Source organism: Myotis yumanensis, unplaced genomic scaffold (assembly GCF_028538775.1).
Source record: "Myotis yumanensis isolate MYYU_CA2020_CCGP unplaced genomic scaffold, mMyoYum1.0.hap1 SCAF_1, whole genome shotgun sequence".
NCBI classification, from domain to species: domain Eukaryota; kingdom Metazoa; phylum Chordata; class Mammalia; order Chiroptera; family Vespertilionidae; genus Myotis; species Myotis yumanensis.
The window spans coordinates 69,869,384-69,891,901 of record NW_027223752.1 but is presented as its reverse complement, the minus strand read 5'-3'; the positions used below and the strand labels follow the sequence as shown (position 1 = coordinate 69,891,901).

Genomic DNA, 22,518 nt, shown 5'->3' with positions numbered 1-22,518 from the left:
GACATGCCCTGGAGCCCTTCCGTGGTCCCTCCCTGGCCCGATCATGCATTGGTGGGGTCCCTCAGCCTGGGACATCCTTGCAATCTGGGACCCCTCTGGGGATGTTGAAGAGCCGGTTTCAGTCTGATCCCACAGGCCATTCCCCTTGGGAGGGCGCCAGATGCAGGGCTCATGACTGGTAAGCACTGTTGCGGCAGAGAGAGCCTCTCCTGATCAGGACTGATTGGGCGCGAGCCTGCGGCAGGCACAGTGGGGCCGGGATGAGCAGGAGGGGCAGTAGGAGCTGCAGGCGGTGTTGGACTGCGGATTTCGGCCCAATCCCTGCAGGCCACCCAGAGGGACTCTACCCATGCACGAATTCATGCACCGGGCCTCTAGTCCTATATAATAAAAGGCTAATATACAAATTGACCCAATCACGAATGACTGTTCGCCATGACACACTGACCACCAGGAGGCAGATGCTCAATACAGGAGCTGTCCCCTGGTGGTCAATACACTCCCACAGGGGGAGCACTACTCAGCCAGAAGCTGGGCTTAAGGCTGGCGAGCACAGCGGCAGTGGTGGGAGCCTCTCCTGCCTCCATGGCTGTGCTAAGGATGTCCGACTGCCGGCTTAGGCCCACTCCCCATGGGAAGAGGACCTAAACTGGCAGCCAGACATCCCCCGAGGGCTCCCGGACTGCGAGAGCACAGGCTGGGCTGAGGGATGCCCACCCCCCCAGTGCACAAATTGCGTGCACTGGGCCTCTAGTCTACACTAATAAAAGACAAAGATACTAATTGACCGTACCTTTGCTATGCCCTAAGCCACGCCCACCAGCCAATCAGAGCGACTATATGCAAATTAACCCAACCAAGATGGCGGCCGGCAGCCACGGAGCTGGAGCAAGCAGGAGGCTTGGTTGCCCGGGCGATGGAGGAAGCCAAGCTTCCTGCCATCCCTGAGCCAACTGAGGCCTCCGCTAAAGGCAACAAAGTTTCAATTATAAAAGACAAATAAATCCCAGATACCTGCTTCCAGTCAGCCTCCACTGGGAGCTTGGGTGGCTGGGGGTTGTGGCCAGCCTGCAAACAGCCATCAGCCCCTCACCCAGGCTGGCCACACCCTCATGGGGTGAGGGTCTCCGCTGGGGGTCTTAGCCACCCTGAAAACTGCCCTCAGCCCCTCACCCAGGCTGGCCAGGCACTCCAGCGGGGACCCCCACACTGAAGGGGCTGTGGCCAGCCTGCAAACAGCCATCAGCCACTCACCCAGGCTGGCCACACCCTCATGGGGTAAGGGTCCCTGCTGGGGGGCTTGGCTAGCCTGCAAACAGCCATCAGCCCCTCACCCAGGCTGGCCACACCCTCATGGGGTGAGGGTCCCCACTGGGGGTCTTGGCCAGCCTGCAAACTGCCATCAGCCACTCACCCAGACTGGCCAGGCACCCCAGCAGAACCCCCCTACCCTGAAGGGGGTGTGGCCAGTCTGAAAACAGCCCTCAGCCCTTCACCCAGGCTGACCAGGCACCCCAGTGGGGACCCCCACACTGAAGGGGCTGTGGCCAGCCTGCAAACAGCCGTCAGACCCTCACCGAGCTTGCCAGGCACTCCTATATAATAAAAGGGTAATATGCAAATTGACCCTAACAGCAGAACGACTGGGAATGACTGGTCACTATGATAAACACTGACCACCAGGGGGCAGATGCTCAATGCAGGAGCTGCCCCCTGGTGGTCAGTGTGCTCCCACAGTGGGAGCTCTGCTCAGCCACAAGTCAGGCTGACAGCTGCCAGTACAGCGGTTGTGGTGGGAGCCTCTCCCACCTCCTCAGCAGCACTAAGGATGTCCAACTGCAGCTTAGGTCTGCTCCCCGCTGGCAAGTGGACATCCCCAAGGGCTCCCGGGCTGCCAGAGGGATGTCTGACTGCCAGCCTAGGCCCGATCCCTAGATTGGGCCTAAGCCAGCAGGTGGTCATCCCCCGAGGGGTCCCAGACTGCGAGAGAGCACAGGCCAGGCTGAGGGACACCCCCCCCACCCCCCCAGTGCACAAATTTTTGTGCACCAGGCCTCTAGTTTAATTATAATTTTGTATCAGCCTGGAAGATTATATATTGGAAACAAGGTAAACCTGTAGTTTTGCATATTCTGGTGACTTGACTTGGGCCTTATGTATATACTGCGATCTCAGCAACCTCTTCTAACCGTTCTTTTTCTTGTGTAGGTGTAATTCATCCCATCTGCCCTTCTGATGTCTCTAGGTAGAAACAGCAACAGTAGCCATTCTTTTGAGCACTAGTGAGTACTTGGGGTTGAAATTCCTAAGGCAAGAGTTTTAATTTTCCTTTATAAAGTGCCATTCTGTATATCTAACAAATGTCATAAAGAAAAAGAACTAAATTCAAACCGAGAAAGTGCCAAAGCAACAAAATAATGTGAACAAAACAATCATTACTTTGTACAAAAGGAGTTCAGTTTTTTTATTCTTTCTTACAGGGCCTATTTTCTATATACTTAATAATTTTAACATTACTAGATCAAATTCATGTTACTGACATCAGACTTTAATTGTGGGATACTTAATACATAAAGAACTCTCATAAAACTTATCTATAGCTGAATCTAGATCATTCTACTCTTAGATCCTATGTTCTGTATTTTATAACTTTGTTCAATCATCTTTGAGACTTTAAGGATAATGGTCAGGGATAGCACCGATCAATGTAATAGGGTTATCTAAAAATTCCATTTTTAGCAATTTCAAAAATATATGATTTAAATGTTAAGTTCTTTTCCTTTCCTGTAAGTTAATGAATGTGTTAGTGAGTACTAAAATGGTTATGAAAATCCTGAACCAGAGAAATCTGAATGTACTCATCTGAGTACCTTTTTAAGGATCTCCTTTTATCACCCAAGCCCAGTAGTTTCTAAGGCAACTAGTCTTCACAGCTGCCTTAAGCTGGAATGACAGAAGTGGATGTCTTTTCTGTTGATTTCTGGGAATCTAGTTTTGTTCTTGGTCACTCTCCTGCTCAGCTTGAATGGAGATTCATTTGTCTGGTAAGCAAAGTTTCCCTTCCATTTGGTTTTAGAGCACAGATACAAGCGGGGGGTGGGGGCAATGATGCTGGAGCCGCTTGTTTAAGCTGCAAGTTCAGGGGCTACCACAGTGACACTTCTGTAGTTGGTTAGGTTCTGGAACATGTTGCAGTCCATTTCCACATTGAGCCGCTGGAGCCCCACCTTCACCGGTGTGAACCAGAATTGGGTGCACAAGGTGTTTCCAGGTCGCACGGGCCCTAATCTGAAATAAAGGAAAAGGCAGGTGCTAGTTCTGTCCCAGGTTGGTTGCTTTGCTGGTCCCAGTGACTGATCCTTTCCTACCTGAAGAGGTGGATCGTGACCTAAGTACCTTGCTGTTGAAACAGAGGGTTTTAAAGGGGTAGAAGATGGGAGCCGCCCTATGGTGAGCAGTTTCATGGGTGAGAAGAGAAATCCTATCCTAAGGGCTTCCAAGCTGCATCTGTTGTTTATCATCTGTGACTTCAGTCTGGTCCCAGTCTCTGTAACAGTATTGGGGTGTGTTTGGAAAAGCTATCGCTTTGGGACCCTCACGCTGCTAAACACAGTGGGTATGGCAGGTGCATTGAGATGTCAATAGCCAACAGGTGGTGGTTGGAGCCCTATCAGCAGCCTCCTGGCCTGCCTGTGGGCCTTATGGTGACTGAGGGAATGGTACAGATTTTCTTTGAGGAGCTTTGCCCCACAATTGATCTGGAAGACCACAGAAGTCTGGTTAAATGTTGGCAGTCCCTCCTCTCAACTTATTGGCAAGAACGACTCACTGAGTTTCATGAGGCTGAAGCAGTGGCTCAATACTAGACAACCTGTCAGGGACCTCAGGGATGGTACAATAGTCATTGTGAACTCTCAACTATATACTGTGTTATTCAGCGAAGGATGTAGAGGACATAATGAGAGGAGAGATGATGAAAGAAGATACTTGCAGCATTTAAAACCAACAAGGGACTAATACCTAGACTCTACAGGCCACTCCTACAAATCAACGAGGAAAAAAAGTGGGAACACCAAAAGAAAAGTGGTCAAAGACCTTTAGAGAGGAGTAAATGGAAAAGCCTTATAAACACACAAAGAGTTAAATTAAAACAATAGTGATATATTACCTTATTTCCATTAGACTGGAAAAAAGAGAAAGTTGGGTATTGCCATGAGTGGAGGAATAGTAGGAATATAGAAACTGTCATGGAGTGCTGGAGGGAGTGAGGCTTCTGCAGCCATTCTGCAAACAAAGCTGATAGTACCTGGTCAAACCAGGTCACATCCTACAACTCAGCAATTCTATTCCTGGGCATATATATCCTTTCCTCCCCGACCAAAGTTTCAGACAAGTATATAAGGGGCCATGTGGAGATGTTCATTGCAGCATTATGTGTGGTGGTTGAGAGTTGGAGGTACTCTGGGTACTATCACTGTGAAGTAGAGTGGTAGGTAGTAGGGGATGTGCAGTGTGTATTATGTAGCAGAAACAATGGACTGGATATATGTGGATGGATCTTAAAAACATAGATCTGAGTGAAAAGTAAGAAAAAGAATTAGACATAACATCACTTACACAATTTAAAAATATAAGCTCATTCCCTGGTCAGTGTGGCTCAATTAGTTGGAGTGCTGTCCTGTGCACTGAAGGGTCACAGGTTCGATTCCCAGTCAGGGCACATACCCTGGTTGGGGCATGTGCGGGAGGCAACTGATCAATGTCTCTCTTATATCAATGTTTCCCTTTCCCTCTCCCTCTCCCTCTCACTCTAAAATAAAGAAAAATAGAGGCTCATGAGGCAATAGTGCACATTTTACATATACTAACAAAATGATATGAAGTGTGGTTGGAACGGGAGTAGGGATAAAAGAGAATATATAAACAAAATTCAAAATTGTGGTGGGCTTTAGTAGAATGCAGCTTTCCAGAGGCAGCCTCCCCGTGATGTTCTTTAGTACCCAGTCCTAACCCTGTCACCTGCACTCACCAACAATATTGAGGCTCTTCCTGCATGACAGGGCAGCAACCAGGGTAAGGGGGGTGCCTAAGGAGTACACGGCCTCCCTCCCTCCTGTCCCCCTGGGATGAGACAGGCTCTAACCCCTTATTTCTACTACAGGGCATATTTGCTCTGTCTCCATGGACACACCAGAAAGACAGTTATTAACCTTGGGCCCAGTGTTTCTGACCATTTGAGATGTGTCAGTGGGATGAGAAGCTTGTGATCTCTTACCTGTAGCTCCTCTCTCTGTGAATGAGCCCCCTTCCGAAGATGGAGATCACACAGTCCTTCATGGGAGCATCTAGGGAGTTATGGATGCTGACTGAGGCCGAAAGAGGCTGATATTGCTCTGATGCCTCTGGCATCTGTGGTAAGAGACACAGTTACTCCTTCCCCTCATGGCACCCTCCCTGTACCCTCCTATCTCTGCCATCCTGACCCAAACACCATAGCTGCCTTCTTTATCCCTCTGCCTGGTCTCCCTGCATTTACTCTCATACCGGATCCACCACAGACCTTCTCTGATGGTGCCTCTCCTCCACTTAGAGACCGTGGAGGGTTCCCACGGTCTCTGTAATAAAGCTTCGGCTAGCATTCAGAGCCCTTCATGGTCTGACCCCAACCCACTTCTCCAACCTTATTTGTTCTTCCCTTGACTAAACAACATTCAAGCCACATCGGGTGCTTTCCCATCCCCTGCACACCCCTCGGGCTCCTTCCTTTGGGCCTCTTCTACTTGCAAGGGCCTCCCCCACTTCTGCATTGGAAGCTTGCCCGTTGCTCCAAGTAGAAATGCCACCTTCTCCATGAAGTCTTCCTCAAACTAATCAGATGGAGTTAATCCCCTTTACTTCACTTATCCCATAGGGACTTTGTGGCTCTATTAAAGCATTTACATAGAAGACCAACACTGTGTCTCCCTTACGCAACTATAACCTCTTTAAGGGCATGGACCAAATTGCATTAATTTTGGGCAGGGTAGACGTGGAAGGATGACTGGGTCAAGAGCCATAAGTCTCTAAAATGTCCCATTATTATGATCTTGGGCATGTTGCTCTCTAGGAGAGATTCCTCATCTGAATAATGGGAACAGTTCCACTGCACAGGGCTTTTGAATGAAAAGAAATGAGGTGAAAATGCATTGGCCAATGTATAAAGTGCTAAAGAAACACCGGCTATTATCATCTCGGTAAGTATGGAGGCTACAACTGGGGAGGACCAACCTTTACCTAACCACATAAGAAGCTGGAAGATTTAAACCTGAATAGCACATGTAAGAAACCATCTCAAGACAAGGAGCTCTCAACATAGCATGTTCTGGTGATCCTGCAGCAGTCACCTGCACTGACGTGTGATGCCCTCTGATTCTTTCTGAAATGGGGACCTGAGTAGTAAGTAGCGCATGAGAGCAATCTGGGGGAAGACTGGTGCCTACCTCAATGGCAAGGCGTGGTCTACAAATGGCGATATCTTCCTGAGCAAAGCAGCTGAGGCTGGACTCTGAGTGTGTTGCCACAGCGGTAAGTCTGAGGAAGCTGTTGTCAGGTGGGCTTCGCGCAAAATGGGAGAAGGACAGGCTGGTGGTGATTCTCCTAACTGAGATACGTCACAGACGAGTCAGTGCAAAAAGCTGAGCGCGCGTGCCCCGGAGACAAGCAAATAGTTACACACAGAATGCAGAGGAGTCAGGATCTCACTGAAGCCAGAAAGAAGCCTCATTCCTCACAGCAATTTCAAATTTGAACTCATCCAAGAACCCATCCGTCACCGCCATCATCACCCTCACTAACACTTTTGGCAGACCACCTCCTTGGGGTTGTGGACACAGTCCCTGTGAGCTAGAACATGTTAAGCTCTCTTGGCCTCAGTTTCTTTGTCTAATAATCACACCTGCCTGGTGGGATGGCTTGTGTTAAATGAGATACTGCAAATGAAGTATTTATCTCAGACCCTGCCGCACATTGTTACTGAATATATGCTGACTTAGTTCCTTCCCATTCTCTGCTTCTTCTCTTTCCCCTTTGCAGAGAAAATAAAGCCATCCTTCATCCTTGAGGAATTCTTTCAAGCTCATGTTCCCATTCCCAAACTACAGACATAGACATCTACCCTATCTCTCACTGCTCCCCTAGGGGGATGATGTGTCCCCACAGAGAAAGTCAAGTCCTCTGTTTTTAAAATCTATGCTCCATCCTGACCCTCCCAGTGCCTAGCTGTGTAACTTTGGGCAAATTATTTAACCTCTCTGTGTCTCGGTCTCCTCATCTGTAAAGTGGGGATAATAATGGTTCCTGCCTCATTAGGTTGTGAGGATAAATGAGGCAATGCACATATAACACTTAACACACCATGTTTGCCACTAATAAGTGCCCCCAAATGTGAGCTATAATTATTCTTGTTGTCTCTCATTTCCCAAAGAGTTGCACCATCAATTAAAACCCATCTCTCCCTGGGTGGAGGTGGGCAAAGGGCATGGAAGGGGGGGAAATGGCAGACATCTCCTATAGTGTCAACAATAAAAAATTTAAATAAAAACAATAATAAAAGCCATGGCTGGTGTGGCTCAGTTGGTTGAGAGTCATCCCATGCACCAAAAGGTTACCGGTTCAATTCCCAGTCAGGACACTTGCCCAGGTTGCAAGTTGGGTCTGCGTAGGAGAGGCAATCGATTGGTGATTCTCTCTCACATCAATGTTTCTCTCTCTCTCTCTCTCCCTTCTTCTCTCTGAAATCAATAAAAACGTATTAAAAAATAAAAAAAATACGTAAAAATTAAAAATAAAACCCATCTCCCCTGAGGCTTCAGTCTTTTGCTCTCTGCTGATTATTTTCCTCAGCATGTAAGCAGATTTCACTTTCTCTCATCTTAAAAGAAAAACAACCAACCTCCTTCTACCCAGTATCTCTGACTGACTACCACCCAACCTCTCTTCTTTAAAAATTTTTTTTAATTCCTCACCCAAGGATATGTTCTTACTGATTTTTAGAGAGAGAGGAAGGGAGAGAGAGAAACGTTGATGTGAGGGAGAAACATCCATCGGTTGCCTCTTGCACATGCCCCAACCAGGGAACTAACACAGAGTAAGACCACTCTGCCGATAGAGGCTGTTCAGCCTTGATATCTCATGGCCCCTCTGCTGCATTGCTGGGTGCCGCCTTCCTGTCTTTGACTTCTCTGTCTCCCCGACTCTCCGCTCTTTCCCTAACTGCCCCTTAATGCTGGTGGTGCCTGTGTTTCCTCCTCACTCTCTCTTCTTCTCACAGTCCTCCATGCCCCCTTGAGCTCATCGATGCCACAATCTGGTCTCCAACCCAGACCTTTATCTTGAATACCCGGTATAGGTTTCCTGCTGCCTACTGGCCATCTCACGGGCTTTCAGACCCAATATGCCACAAACAGAACCCATCATCTTTCCCCCCAAACCTTTCCTTCCCCATTTTCCCTATTGTAGAGGCCTACCCAAACTGGAAGCACCCCCCACCCCCTCCCCACACACATACACATACACATACATACACATATTCACAAGACCAATCTATAACTTCCTTAGTATGTTTTCATTTGAAGTGCTGATAGTTTAGTTTGTTCTTCATTTCTTGATTATCACTAAAACCTTTTAACTTCTAATCCAGTGCTTCTCAACAATGGATGCACATTAGAACGATATGGGGAGCTTTAGAAAACAATCCCAATGCCAGGCCATACCTCAAATCAGATTTATTAGACTTTGGTGGTGAGGCCCAGGTATCAGTATTTTTACAGTTCCCCAGGTGCATCCAAGGTTGAGTACCACGATTCTAATATGACCCCTTCCATTCCATTCTCCCAAAAGTTCTTTTTTAAGAATGAATTTCTGATCATATTGACCCCTGGTTCCCCATTGCGCAGAGAACAAAACTCAACTGCTTAGCATGACCTACAAGCTCCTGCATGATCTGGCCTCGTCCAGCTCTCACACCTCTTCCCCCCCCCCCCCCCCCCCCACTGCTCCGCTCCCTTCCCCACCCCCTTAGAAGGGGAACATGACAGAGTGGAGAGTGGGGTGGTGATTAGGAGACTGTTGCAATAATGTAGATGCCTGCACATTGAAATCACCCAAGGAATTACAATTTTTTTTTAAATGTTTGGCTCCAACCATGGAATTTCTGATTTAATTGGTCTGGGGTGCAGGCTGACATCAAATTTCCCTAGGTGATTCTGATTGTAGGAACATTTGAGAACAACCACTCTTGTCCAGGAAATTTCAACCCTAGAATAACATGGGGAGTTTTTTAAAAACACCAATGCCCGGACCCCACCCCAGGCCAATTAAGTAAGAATCTCTGGGAGGAAGAACCTGCATACATGTTCCTCTGCCTGGAATGCCCATGACTCACTTTTCCGGCCACCACTGTCCTGCTCACCCTTTAGGATCCAGAGCAGCTTGATTTACTTGGAAGCAGCCTGTGCTCCAGTCTGGGTGCAATGCTCCCCTGCCATTCTATTCTGTTTACCTTGCCAAACACTTCTTACACTGCTGCTGTGGTCTGTGTACTACCTTACTGCAATCAGAATTGTGGGATTTTTTTTTTCTGTGTGAAGCACAATAACCATATGGAGAGAGAGAGAGAGAGAGAGAGAGAGAGAGAGAGAGAGAGAGAGAGAGAAAACAAACAAAAAAAACACTCCAGGAGCTAGAAGCCACCCATTGAGACCTGCAGAGGGAGCCTTATGGCTGCAGTCTGCCCAGGGTGGGACCTGGGTGTCTGGGCACCTGGCAGGGCCATAGAGAGTTACCCAGGTTGGCACTGAGCGTAAGGAGCAGCTTCTCCCTCCAGAGCTCAGCAGCCAGGACGCCGTTGTAGTACACGGCCTGCACCCCAATTGCCAGCTGCACAGCCTTCTCCTGGTCACTGGGGTTCACCAGGGTCACAGAGAACTGGGCATCCCCTCTCAGGGGTAGGGAGCTGGGTGCTTCCAAGAACAGGTACAGAGGATCCGCAGTCTCGAGACAGGGAGGATGGATGCCGTTGTCTTCCCCATGCTCCAGTTTCTCTCTCTGGACTCTCTCCAGCACCTCTTTTTCTTGAAGAGATCCTGAAGAACAGGAGAAACAAAGCAGGCCTCTTACCCAGCAGGCATAGGCCCTTCTAACAGAAGCCCAGGATTAAGATTTATTTACCCACAGCTGCTCAAATGCCAAAGTCACAAGAACTTTGCAAACCTCTAAGGCAGTGGTTCTCAACCTTCTGGCCCTTTATTTTATTTTTTATTTTTTGAGGCTGAAACCTTTGGCCCTTTAAATATAGTTCCTCATGTTGTGACCCAACCATAAAATTATTTTCGTTGCTACTTCATAACTATAATGCTGCTACTGTTATGAATCGTAATGTAAATATCTGACATGCAGGATGGTCTTAGGCGACCCCTGTGAAAAGGTCATTTGACTGCCAAAGGGGTCGCGACCCACAGGTTGAGAACCGCTGCTTTAAGGGCATATGTAGCTTTTTTTTTTTTTAAGTCTGTGTTTGGCACAGACACAGCGTGTCCCTTCCAAGTCACTCAAGGACCGAGTTCTTTTTCAAGTGCCATGAATTTGCCCCTTGAACAGTTGGGAGAGCCAGCTTTTGGACAATTCACACTGTCCCTGAGGACAGCTTGGGAGAGACTTGAATCTTCCTCAGTGAAGGAGTTGGAACTTATTCCCAGGGCAATGGGGGCCATGGAATGTTCTGGAGCAAGGGTGTAATATAATTATACTTGTGTCTTAGAAAGCTCATTCTGGAAATGGAAAGTTTGGAAATGGAATAATGACGGAGAGACTGCAGGCAGGGGGTCCAGTTAGGCGACCATTGGAATATTGTGGACCAGAGATAACAAGGCCCTGGGTTACCTATAGGCAATGGGGAAGGAGATGAGGAGACAAATGTGAGAGTAATATGAGGCAGTGAAGGGGAAAAGACGAGAGTGCAGGCCTTACTATCGGAACAAATAGGTTGACAGCAGTGCCATTAACTAATATGGAGGGAGGAACAGGTTAAGAGGGATTGGATAAGCAGGGGAGAGGAAGAACAACATCTTTTGGCAGCTGGTTTTAATATTAAGTGTGTTGTTTTGTAGCAAAATTGGGGGCAATTTTGCCCCTCAGGAGACATTTGGGGATGTCTGGGGACACTTTTGTTTGTCACAACGGGTGGTGGTGGTGATTGGTGACGGAGGGGTGTTGGCATCTGGTGGAGAGAAGTCAGGAATGCTGTACAGCCCCTCACAACCAAGCGTTCCCTGGCCCCAAATGTCCAATGTCATATTGACATATATTTCTCATAGGTCAATATGAGAAATATGGTGGGGAAAGAACCGCAACTCTCCACGGCCTGCATCCCCCCTCTTTTGCTATTTCAGGAGCTGAGGAGCCTGGGGCCCTCCCCTGGCCAGTACCTTCAGGATACTTGTAGTTCTGAGTGATGTCCTCACAGCGGTCACTGCCCACACCTTTGGTGCTGATGTTGCTGCCCACATACTTAGTGTTGGAGTTGGTCAGCGCCAGTGTCCCGTCCTCACAGCACTTCCAGACCACGCAGGAGGCGTTTACTGAGGCGAAAATGTCTGCTACTGCAGGGGTCAGCCCCAGGGTCCCCTCCTTGACCGCTCTGACAGGGACCAGATCACAGGCCTTCAGGACTAAGGGAGAGAAAGGTCAGTGGGCAAGAGGAGCCACACCCAGATCTCTCCTTGGGTCAGAGCTCCATAACCTCAGTTCTCATCCTAGACCCTATTTTCCCTCCCCGGGGATTAAGGTCAGAGATGGGCACTAAACAGGGTTTCTAAGAGGGCGTGCAGAGGTGAAACAATGTTCAGTGACAATCATTTTGGTAATGGTCGGTGGCAGGAGCCCTCTCAGAAACTGGACAGGCAGAACCCCAGAGAAACATAGTACACAGGGGTTCCTAAGCCAGCTCTGCTATGGAGGTGATAGGAATAGGTCACTGTTCTGTTGCTGGGGAAGGAAGAACCATCTTTTTATGGATCCTAAAGACCTTTCCTGAGCTTAAATCCAGATTCCTTCTATGAGCTTGAACCTATTTTGATACCCTCTTCATCCATACCCAGAATCTCAGAAACCCATGACAAGCCCCTGACCCGCACATCTACCAGCTCCCTTAAGGCCCTCTGCCTTTCACCGAGCCCAGCTCTCTCACCTGCTGCTCTGAGGTGGGGCTCGTCTCCCCACAGCCTGGGGCTGAGATGGCTGACCTTTGACCTTTGTCCCCTTGAGCCCGCTGGCATCAGGTCGGCATTCTGCCAGCCACTATCATTCTCTCCACTTTTCTTGCTTTAGGGAATGCACACCCCTTTTGGACCACGTGTTGTTCCTGTTTCCTCTCCAAGGGACTCCTCCAGCCCAGGCACTCTGTGCAGCCCAGGGTGGTCCTGACCGCCCCCCCCCCCCGCCCCCCCCAGGTTTTACCTGCACCTCCCTTAGGAGCACTTGGGTACACAATCTGCCATCCACCGTAACCCGGGGGCAAATCGGGCCGGGTCATCCAGCACTCCGTGGAAGTCTGGAAGATCCTGAAGGTTGCAAAAGAGCCATTGAAGTGTCAGGAAGAGTCCCGAGGAGGTTCTAGAAAGAGCATTGCTGTTGCCATGGGGGTGGGAGTTGCTGTGTCAAAGTGGCTGTAACACCAGGAAGGAGCGTGCATGCCCGACTGACCCTCAGCGTCCTGCCTTCTCTCAGAGCCTGGGCCGCTCGGGGTGGTGGGTTCCCAGGGGGTTAGGCCCAGGTGTGGAGCCCTTCCAGTCCGAGACTCCATCCCCTTGGGCTGCTCACCAGATCCGGCCTCGCGGGCCCTCCCCGTTCTGCAGGCCCTCCTCCGTGTAGTACTCGTCCACCAGCAGCCCCCCGCCCGTGCCCTGGGCGGAGGAGAACGTGGTCACGACGCGCGCAGGGATCCCCAGAGCTCGCAGCACTGCGTGGAAGGGGCGGAGTCAGAGGGGCCACAGGGCCTGGTGGGGGTCGGGGGACAGCTAGTGTTTTCAGGGTCTCTTCTGGGCAGGCACTGTCTTAAATGCCAGGTGACGGCGTGCCAAGAGGAGGGGCACATGCGCGGGAAGTTAGAACTGACAGCCGGCACAGGACCTGGAAAGGCCAGGAAATGCGGTGCACACAGCACACAGCACACAGCACACAGCAGGGGAGCCCACGGAGCGCTGCGGGCTTGCTCTACTGGGGGAGCGGCAGCGGGAGTTTCGGGGTGAAAGTGAGTTTGGGAGCAGAGTTCCCCAGATGGGCCCAACTTGGCTGAGCGGGAAACAGAGCAGAAGCTGGTCAGGAGGAGCCGCCCTGAGCAAATACTGCTTTCTTGGCCAGATGGTGCCCCTGCGCCCGCTATGGATGCGATGGAGGGGAGGAAAGGCGGCGGGTGGGGCAGTGCCTGCTCTTGGAGATGTCTCTCCCACAGAGGGGCCGCCGGGGCAACCCGACAGGTTGCCCCTGTACTGTGGTCAAGGTGAGCCCGATCCGTACCTGTGCAAGCAACAGCGGCCAGCACCCAGGCCTGGCCCTCGTACACAGGCCGCCCCTGGCCCGTGCACCACTGCCGCAGGACGGGCGCGCTGCCCCTGCGCTTGCTCAGCAAGGCCCCCTCCTGGGCAGCCTGGGTCTGCGGGGTGGGCAGGACACTCTTCTCCTTGAGAGCACGCAGCTGTTTGGGGAAACACGTGGCTGTTACGTGAGTCCCCGGATGGTCAGCTTCTGGGGTGGGGTGGGGCGGGGTGGCGGTGAGCGGGTGAGGTGAGGGTGAGAGGGTAAAGTGGGGTGGGGAGTGAGGAGGGGTCATCGCAGTTTTCCAAGGGTGGTGAACAGTCCATCTGCATCAGAATTACCTGGGCCATGTTAGACCTGCATGTTCCGCACTAGCTCACTGGGTTATAATCTTTGGGGTGGGGGTGGGGGCGCTGGGAGGAGTCCAGGAACCGATTTTTTAAAAAATATATATTTTTTAAATTGATTTCAGAAAGGAAGGGAGGGAGAGAGGGAGATAGCAAATCAATGATGAGAATCATTGATCAGCTGTCTCCTGCACGTTCCCTACTGGGGATCGAGCCTGCAACCCAGCCTGTGCCCTGACTGGGAATGGCACCTCCTGGTGCATAGGTCCACGCTCAACCACTGAGCCATGCCGGCTGGGGCAGGAACCCACCTCTTGAACAAGTCCTCTAGAAGCCAGGAGTTTGGGGACCACACTGGCAAAGAAAGCCACAGAGCAGCGTGAGAGCGGCCCCCGCTGGGGGCTGGGTTCCCGGCTCCTTCACTTGCTGGCCCTGATGCCTGGGAGGGTGTTGGCCCTCCTATCCTACCCTTCCTCCTCCTCACAGCTGGCTCTGCCCCTCACCACATCTTCAGAGGGGAGTCCCCTGGCACCAGAGGAAGTGGGGACACATCACTCCTGTGAAAGGACTTTGAGGAACAACAGGAAAACACCAAGCTGCCATCATGGTCTGCGTGTCCTTAGGAATAATTTACAAATAAAAACAAGTCCCTCTGGCCACCTTAGCCGCTGAGTAAGATGGACCCCACTCCCTGCCTTCCAGAGGCCCAGGCCTCCCGTTTGGGCTGGGGGAGGGGTGCTCTGAGGACAGCCAGGCCAGGTTGAGTCCTCGCTGGCTTGTGTCCTGGAGGATGATACCTCCTTTTGTTTTTCTCCCCCTGTGGCTGCTACTGTCCTCCCCTCTGTACTCATGCCCTTCTCCAGGGACTATCCCCCTCTCCCTGGGAAGAGGGACTATTTGTGTTTTGAAGGTACTCAGGGCCATAGAGGGGGGGCAGCTCTGCTAGAGGGCTCCCGCTTCCCCTCCTCTCACTCACCACTGCGCCCAAAATGCGGGCCACATGCGCAGGGTTGCCCCACTCCTCCACCTGCTCGTCCATGCTCAGCAAGTCCAGGCTGAGGTCCAAGACATCCCCCTCAAACTGTAAGGACCACACAGAGCAGTGATGAAGGGTCTCCATCCCACAATTCAGCCCCATCACCTTGTCCTTCTCTTAGACTCAGGCTTCCCTCCGTCCTCCCTTCCCTTGCGCCCTCCCCCGCCCCCCACCGTGCCCCTTGGTCCCGGTGCCTGGCAGTCCAATCCTTTGCCTGTTCTGTTTTTCGACTCCCCCATAGGTTGTGAACGCTTGAAGACCAGGGCTGTGTTGTTTCCTTTCATTTCTATCTTTATCCATTTAGTGCACTCCTACCGCTCCTGCTAGCACCGACCCACGACCCACGTGTGGAGGATACCAAGGCAGCTCCTGCTCTTGCAAAGCCCACAGTGAGCAGCGGAGGGGGATGCCTAGCCACTTAGACTACATGCAGGTCTCAGCAACGTGGCCAGGGCTCTAGGAGAGATGCCAACGCAGAGCAGCGAGCACAGTAGAGAGATTCACTCTGCCTTTGGGGCTGAGGAAGGCTTTCAGAGGGTCTTAACAGATGGGTAGGAGCTTCCCAGGTGATAACGAAGGGAAGCTATTCCAGGTGGGGGGACATTCAGCCCGCATGCCCAAGGGCTGGCTGGTCGGGAGCTGGAGCATGGGCGGCTCTCGGGGAAAGGAAAGCGGTGACCTGTCTGTGAAGGGTCTGTGTGTCGTGCAGGGGATGGGTTTATATCCTGTAGACAGTGGGGGTTTAACAGAGGGCTTTGATTGGTGTGATCTTTAAGAAGATAACTCTGAGAGCTGTGGAGGATGGTCTGATATGGCCCTGGGGAAAGAGAGGTTCAACATGGCTGAAATGTCCTAAACATGTTGCCTCATGACCAGGGGCTTTTGGACCTGCCATCTCCGTCTGGCCTGAGCACTAACGGTTACGGGGAAAGCACTGTCCCTTCACCTTCCCCAGAGGCCCCTGTACCTGGCCAAAGTCCCAGGACTCTTCCTGGATGCAGTCAGCCGTGCCCAGGTAGATGAGGCCGTTCTGGTTCAACAAGTACTCACAGCGTTGAGCCTCATTCTCCAGGAACACAGCATCCTCTGGGGAGAGGCAGGCAGGAATGAGGGCCTGTGGGGTGCTAGGCCTGCTCTCCACATCCTAGCCTCTGGCCCTCCCTGCCCAGGTCAGTTTGGGCTGTATGTCTCCCCTTCAGCTCTGGGCTTAATGAGGACTGAGGGAGGACTTCCTCTTTTCACTGCCCCCTCTGGGACCTGGCCTCCTCTCTGGTGGAGAGAGGGGGCAGGGGGCAGACTTTCTGTGTCAGCCAAGGTGGCCTTCATGGTCAGCCAGGAACAAGCCAACCCTAAAAATCCTACTCGTTCCCAGAAGACATGTGCAGCCAGAGTGCTACCATCCCAAGAGAATGTGCCAACAGCCCAGGGAGCTTCCCAGAGGGCCTATTATGTCTCTCTCCCAAGTTCAACTTAAACAAAATAGTGTTTAGAAAAAAACAATACAACATAGGTTGACAGGGGGGAGCAGAACGGAAGAGCAGCATTTGGAAAGAGAGGGTGAGAGGGAGCAGTGGGGCTGGCAGGGAGAAAGAAAGCATTGGCTTTCTGCTCTGATGGTGTCCAGGGGGGTCTAGGACTCCCATGGTCTCTTATTGGTGCCCCTCCTGCTGGCCTCATCCAAGGGTTGGGCAGGGGAGGAGGATGGGGGCTTTGAAGAGTCCACTGCCCACTCTAGGAAGCTGGGAGTGCTGGGGGGTCTGCTCTGCTTCCCAAGTGTCTCTCTGCACCTGGTGCTGGGGGTGGAGTCGGGGGGGGGGGGGCGGGGAGTGTTAGACTAGTTCCTGGGGACCAGCAGGAGAAAAAGATTTACAACCCCCCACCGGGCATCCATCTGGGATGAGAGTGCTCAAAGCAACAGAAGGATAGGATATTAGACATCAGGAAGCCCTAAAATCAGAGCCATATGCCCAAGGAGCCCTCAACTCCTGTCCCTCCATCCCAAGTACATTCTATGAAGTCAGCTGGACACCACTTCTTTGGAAGTCACTTCAAACTGAAGTGTTTGGCCCAGGTTGCAGGGCTCTGGGAAATACCTGATCAGAGCACAGGTAGCACTATGCTCCTGTCCTCTGCTTGGTGCAGCCTCCCTTTGATAAAGTTCCCTGCTTATGAATAGGGCTCTGACTTTCATTCTAGGATGTAAAATGTCCTTTGGAATTTAGGGAAGCCCCATCCCCAGGTATCCAAGATGAGACTGGGTCCCAGACAATCTCTGAAAATCTCTTACTCACCTCCCAGTGAGCAGAGCAAACAACACACTCCTGCTCAGATGGACACATGCACCTACACACACACACACCTACACACACACCTACACACACACACACACCTACACACACACCTACACACACACACGCACACCTACACACACCTACACACACACACATCTACACACACACACACACACACCTACACACACACACACACGCACACACACACCTACACACACACACACACCTACACACACATCTACACACACACACACCTACACACACATCTACACACACACACACACACACACAAACACGCACACAGGCTGTCCCTACAAGCCAACCATGACTGGATGTTAGTTCCTATCCATTATTCTACCTATCCACCCTGCTTAGCACAAAAAGAGCCTTGAACTGAGGAAGGAGGGGGGGATCGGAGACTACAGAAGTAGAGATAGGGAAGTAGAGATAGGGAGCCAATGGGGATTCAGGTGCCACATGAAAAGGGAGTCAGGAACTGGAGATGGGGCTGCAGGAACCTGGGAAGATTTCTTCAAATTTCCTCCCATTTCCCAGCCCTGCCTTGTAAGGAGGCCCCTTCAGGGAGACCAAACTATTAAGGTGGGTGGTAGCAGATTTAAAACGAAAAGACAGCAAACTCACTCTCAAATTGGCCCACGTCTGCTGGGACACAGACTTTTCACTTCTTTCACAGCTTTGCCCTTGCCCTGGCCTCCTTCTTTTTCTCTACCTAAATAAAATTGGCTTTATCCCAAAGGGGCGGGGGAAGGAAAGACAGACTCAATCATCAGAAGAATAGATGCCCTGTTGGCTCCTGTTGGGGCCAAATACGGATGAGCTCTTCTAGAGGAAATAGCTCCAACAGCCTGGCTGATCTTTGCCAGAGGTGGCTGCTGGTTGGGCAGCTGAGCTACAGGAGGCCAGACCTGTAATTTGAGGCGCAAGTGGGATATTTCCAGACCTCAGTATGGAGAGAACCCAGCAGTCTTCAGTAGTGAGAACAGAAGAAACAAGTGGGGAGAAGCAGGGCAGATTTACTGTGAAGCTGATGGAACTGAAGCGTTGGGGCCCCTCACTAGCACAGACCCCCTTCGGGCCCCGGGAGGGACCTTAGCGATTCAAAATTTTGTATTCTTTTTTTAAAAGAGGGTTCCCCAAATTATATAAACCTCCGTTTTCAAAAAACCTGGATTCACCTAGAGATAGCCTATGGGAGCCGGGGAGGTAACAGAGAAGCTTATCCCTAAGTTCTTGCCCTTTTACAATAAAGGGCAGCTCTGCCAGGGTCATCTCTGACTCATATCTCCTATGACCACATAGCCTGAGCCAACACCAGAGTTTGGTGGTGAGATGAGCCTTTGCTCTCAGTGGGGAGCCCCAGGCTGCTTCTGCCAGGCGTGACACCAAAACAGGACTCTGGATCTGAGAGGCCGTTCATCCAGGAAGCAGACTCCCCAAGAATGAGCGCCCGTGCTGCCCTCAGAGGGAGTTGTCCACTGGGGCCTGGGGCAGGCGCTCCCTGCCAGAGCTGCACCCACATCCTGTACCTTGAGGACCCTGTGCAGCCCGGGCTGACCCAAGTCCAAACTTACCTCGAACCCAGGGGTTAAAGAGCAAGGTGAACTGGCCTAGGAGGCGTGGCTTCCTGCGTGAGACCTGCAGCAGGAGTGAGTAGCGCCCAATGACCGCATCGGAGGGCGTGGTCACAGAGATGGTCCAGGACTGCGCATCTCTCTCCTCCACCGCCGCACTCCAACTCTTCCGGTTCCCCAGACTGGAAATTGTGAAGGTGGCTTGGGTCCTGTTGGCCTTGGAAGGCTGCTCTCCTGCAGTCACAAATGACCAGATGAATGGGTCATTTGGACCGCTTGGTCACAACTGAGTAACAGAGTCAAGTATAACAAAGTTGGAGCAGTTAAAAAATTAGTTTGGGAGGAGAATAAGAGGCCCATCCATTAATGGGAGGCAATAGAAGGTGATGGGAGCACACAAGTTCTCATGTGCCCATGGACCTACATTTAGACATTTTATAGTCTATAACATGGGCATGGTAATAATACCTGCTTCCGGGTGTCACTGTGAGGTCTTATCAAGACATTGCATGTTAACCCCTTGGCCGAATATCTGACATCTAGTACAGATCCAATAAATAGTACCAATTAAATGTGATATTCAGCCTGGATTAGATCCCATTCAGGCTTTTCTACAGAACTGATATTATATTTGCAACTAAAAGGAACCCCCTAGTAATAATGCTGCGAAACAACATCTGAATCATATTAAACAAGACTTATTATGCACGTTATCTTCTCTTCACAACAGCCCCTGCTGGGTGGGCAAAACTTCTTGAAGTCCAGGTACCATGTAGGTCATTTGTCCCTTAGTTCCCTGAGAGGGTGATGGGAAAGAGCCCTCCAGTCCTGCTGCCAAGGGGCCCAGGCCTGCTCCACTTACCAGTTTGTGCAATGAAAGCCACCTTCTTTAGGGCAGGCAGGTATGCGTGGACTGGAGCCCGGAAGTGCAGCCTGATGGTGAAGGGCTGTCCCCTCCTCACAACTAGGCGCCTGGAGCTGATGTCCTTGGTATGGTGCTCCTCATTGTTTCTTGCTGCCTGGAAGTCGCAGCTCTTGATCCCCAGGGCTGTGTGGAAAGAGAGAAAACATAGAGACTAGGTAATTGTGACAAGTAAGTAAAAGCAGAGACTGGAGTCAGCAAGACCAGGGTTCAAAAATCCTTGGCTCAACTTACTTACTAGCTTGCTAAGGCAAGTAACTTAACTACTATGACCCTCAATTTTCTCTTCCTTAGAATGATCACTCTTCCTTGTAGGGTTGTGGATATTAAATGAAGTAATATATATACAGTAGTCCTCCCCACGCCCTTATCCCTAGGGGATGCATGCCAAGATCCCAGTGGATGCCTGAAACTGCAAATAGTGCCAAATCCTATAGAATACCAGAGATTTTCAACCGGTGTGCAATAAGAATTTTTTAAATGTGCTAAACCTGACTATTTAGTCAGGGGCACTGACCTCTTTTCCCTTAAATTGTCAAAGAAAAAAGTGAAAACAGCCAGCACAACAATAGCCGTCCAGTGTGAATAAACAAAAATTATACCTAATTTTTGTTAGATCGGCAAACAATATATTTTTGGTGTGCCACAGAATTTTATAATTAGTTTATGTGTGCCATGTGATGAAAAAGGTTGAAAATTGCTGCTATATACTATATTTTTTCCTATACATACACACTGACGATAAAGTTTAATTTATAAATTTGTCACAATTAGAAATGAACAGTAACAATTAATAATAAAATAGGACAATTATAACAATATACCGTAATAAAAGTTATGTGCGTGGTTTGGGGCCATTAGTAAGTAAAACAAGGGTTAGTTGAATGCAAGCACTGTGATACCACAAAAGTCTCTCTGATAACCGAGATGGCTACCAAGTGACTAAGGGGTGGGTAGCATATGCCATGAATACACTGGACGAGGAGATGATTCACATCCCAGGAAGCACACTGTGTGAGATTTCATCATGCTACTCAGAGTGGCCCACAACCTAAAACGTATGAATTGTTTACTGCTGGAATTTTACATTTAATATTTTCAGATCACAGTTGACCAGGTAACTGAAACCACAAAAGTGAAAACATTGATGGGGGGACTACTGTAATACACTTAGCTTAGGGTCAGACACATAAGTCCCATTAAATGAAGCAGTAATTATTATTATTATTAATAATAAGAGCAGTGCTTGTTCTCATTGTTGACCCCTTTTCTTGTCCCATTCCTGAAGCAATGAACAAAATCCAGAATCTTGCTCACCTCTACTCATATTTTCTACGCATATGATCCTGGGACAAGAATATAAATCCATGTTAGCCATTATCACCATCTTACCACCATCAATTATGACCACAAACTTACTGCCACAACCTACTCTGTTGCTACTGCATAGCCCCACCACCATCACCACCTCCACTACCAGCACCCATTACCACTCCTCAACATAGTCACACCACCCATCACCTCCACCACCATCCTACTTCCTTTAATGAAAATACAGAGTGATGGAGGGGCCACTGAGAGTCCAGCAAGCCCCATGGAGAGTTGGCGTGGCTCACCCTGTCCCATGGATGCAGACTGCCCTTATCCACTTGGCCACAGTCTTGAACTGATGCTTGGGGCTTCCTCTCTGAATCTGTCTTCCAGACAAAAAATTAATGGAGGTACTTTTGTTGGCTTAAGAATCTATAAATAGTGGCGTTTCCTTCTGCTTCTCTTGCGAGCTCCCTGACAAGTTTCTTCTCTCCTGCTCCCTCCCTACTGGTATCTCTTGAACCAGCTGTTGGGAGTTACCATTTTTTCATTTTATCTCTTGAGCCAGGAGGCCCAGGCAGGGTATGCCTGGCAGGCTGGAGTGGGAGGTGGAGTGGGAAAGATCTGCCATCTGAAGAATCCTGGAAGAAACCTCTAAGCCTGGTGCTCCAGTGGCCTCAGGCGACCCTCTGAGACGTTACCTGGAGGACACTGAACGACTCTGGAAGAGATGACTCCACAAATAGGAAGCCACATCCAACCCCAAATCCCAGGCCCTAAACATAGCGTGGGCTGTAAGTTGCTAGATGTTTGTGGGCTGTTTTGATAATACAAAGAGAGAACATGCGTGCTTGGGACTCATCTGTGTGAAAGAGATAAGGAGGTAGAATTTGCTGGTGAAAAATAAATGTCCTGAAAGCAGAAGCCAGAGCCCAAACTCTCCCGAGCCTGTGTGGTCTGGGGCTCTCTATCAGAGGGTGTGGAACTATCTTGGGATGCAGAGCCCATGTTTTTTTCTTGTTCTACTTGTCTAGTCACAGAGGAGACAAGACACAGGAGAGGATCCCCTATTTGGCTGCCTTTGACCTTCTACAGCCCAGCTATTTATTGGGCTTCTGAAACTGTCACCAGAAGCATTCTCAGGGCAGCTGTACTGGCCTGCTTGCATGTGGGCTATCTGTAGAAGGATATAAAAGAAACAGCAAAGAACAATGGTTGCCTGTGGGAGAAGAGCTGGTGTGGGGTGGGGGGTCATACGGTGATTTTTCTGCTGTTGGCTCTTTTATACTTTTAAAACTTTAAACCATTGCCCATTTGAAGAATCTTATAAAAAAGTGAAGCTGCTGCCTTCTCACTCCCCACCCCCCAAAAAAGATTCGTCATGAGAAATGAAGAGGTAAATTTTTCATTATTTGATGATATGTTTTTTACCTGGAAAACATGAATCTAC

At 50.1% G+C, this 22,518-nt stretch overlaps 1 protein-coding gene across 2 annotated transcripts; it reads right to left on the bottom strand.

Moving 5' to 3' along the window:
• Window positions 1-2,435: 2,435 nt before the first annotated feature.
• EPB42 (erythrocyte membrane protein band 4.2) lies at window positions 2,436-21,666 on the bottom strand. Of its 2 annotated transcripts, XM_070424144.1 has the most exons (13): window positions 21,374-21,666; window positions 19,698-19,883; window positions 18,836-19,069; window positions 15,920-16,038; window positions 14,893-14,997; window positions 13,552-13,729; window positions 12,856-12,994; window positions 12,493-12,596; window positions 11,463-11,705; window positions 9,822-10,121; window positions 6,480-6,640; window positions 5,276-5,409; window positions 2,436-3,288 (listed from the first exon to the last, which is right to left on the bottom strand). In XM_070424144.1, the coding sequence occupies exons 1-13, from the start codon at window positions 21,381-21,383 to the stop codon at window positions 3,126-3,128; spliced, it is 2,076 nt and encodes a 691-aa protein (XP_070280245.1). In that variant the 5' UTR covers window positions 21,384-21,666; the 3' UTR covers window positions 2,436-3,125. The 2 variants fall into 2 exon arrangements, with proteins under 2 accessions (XP_070280245.1, XP_070280256.1); XM_070424155.1 differs by lacking the exon at window positions 14,893-14,997.
• Between the last annotated feature and the right edge of the window lie 852 nt (window positions 21,667-22,518).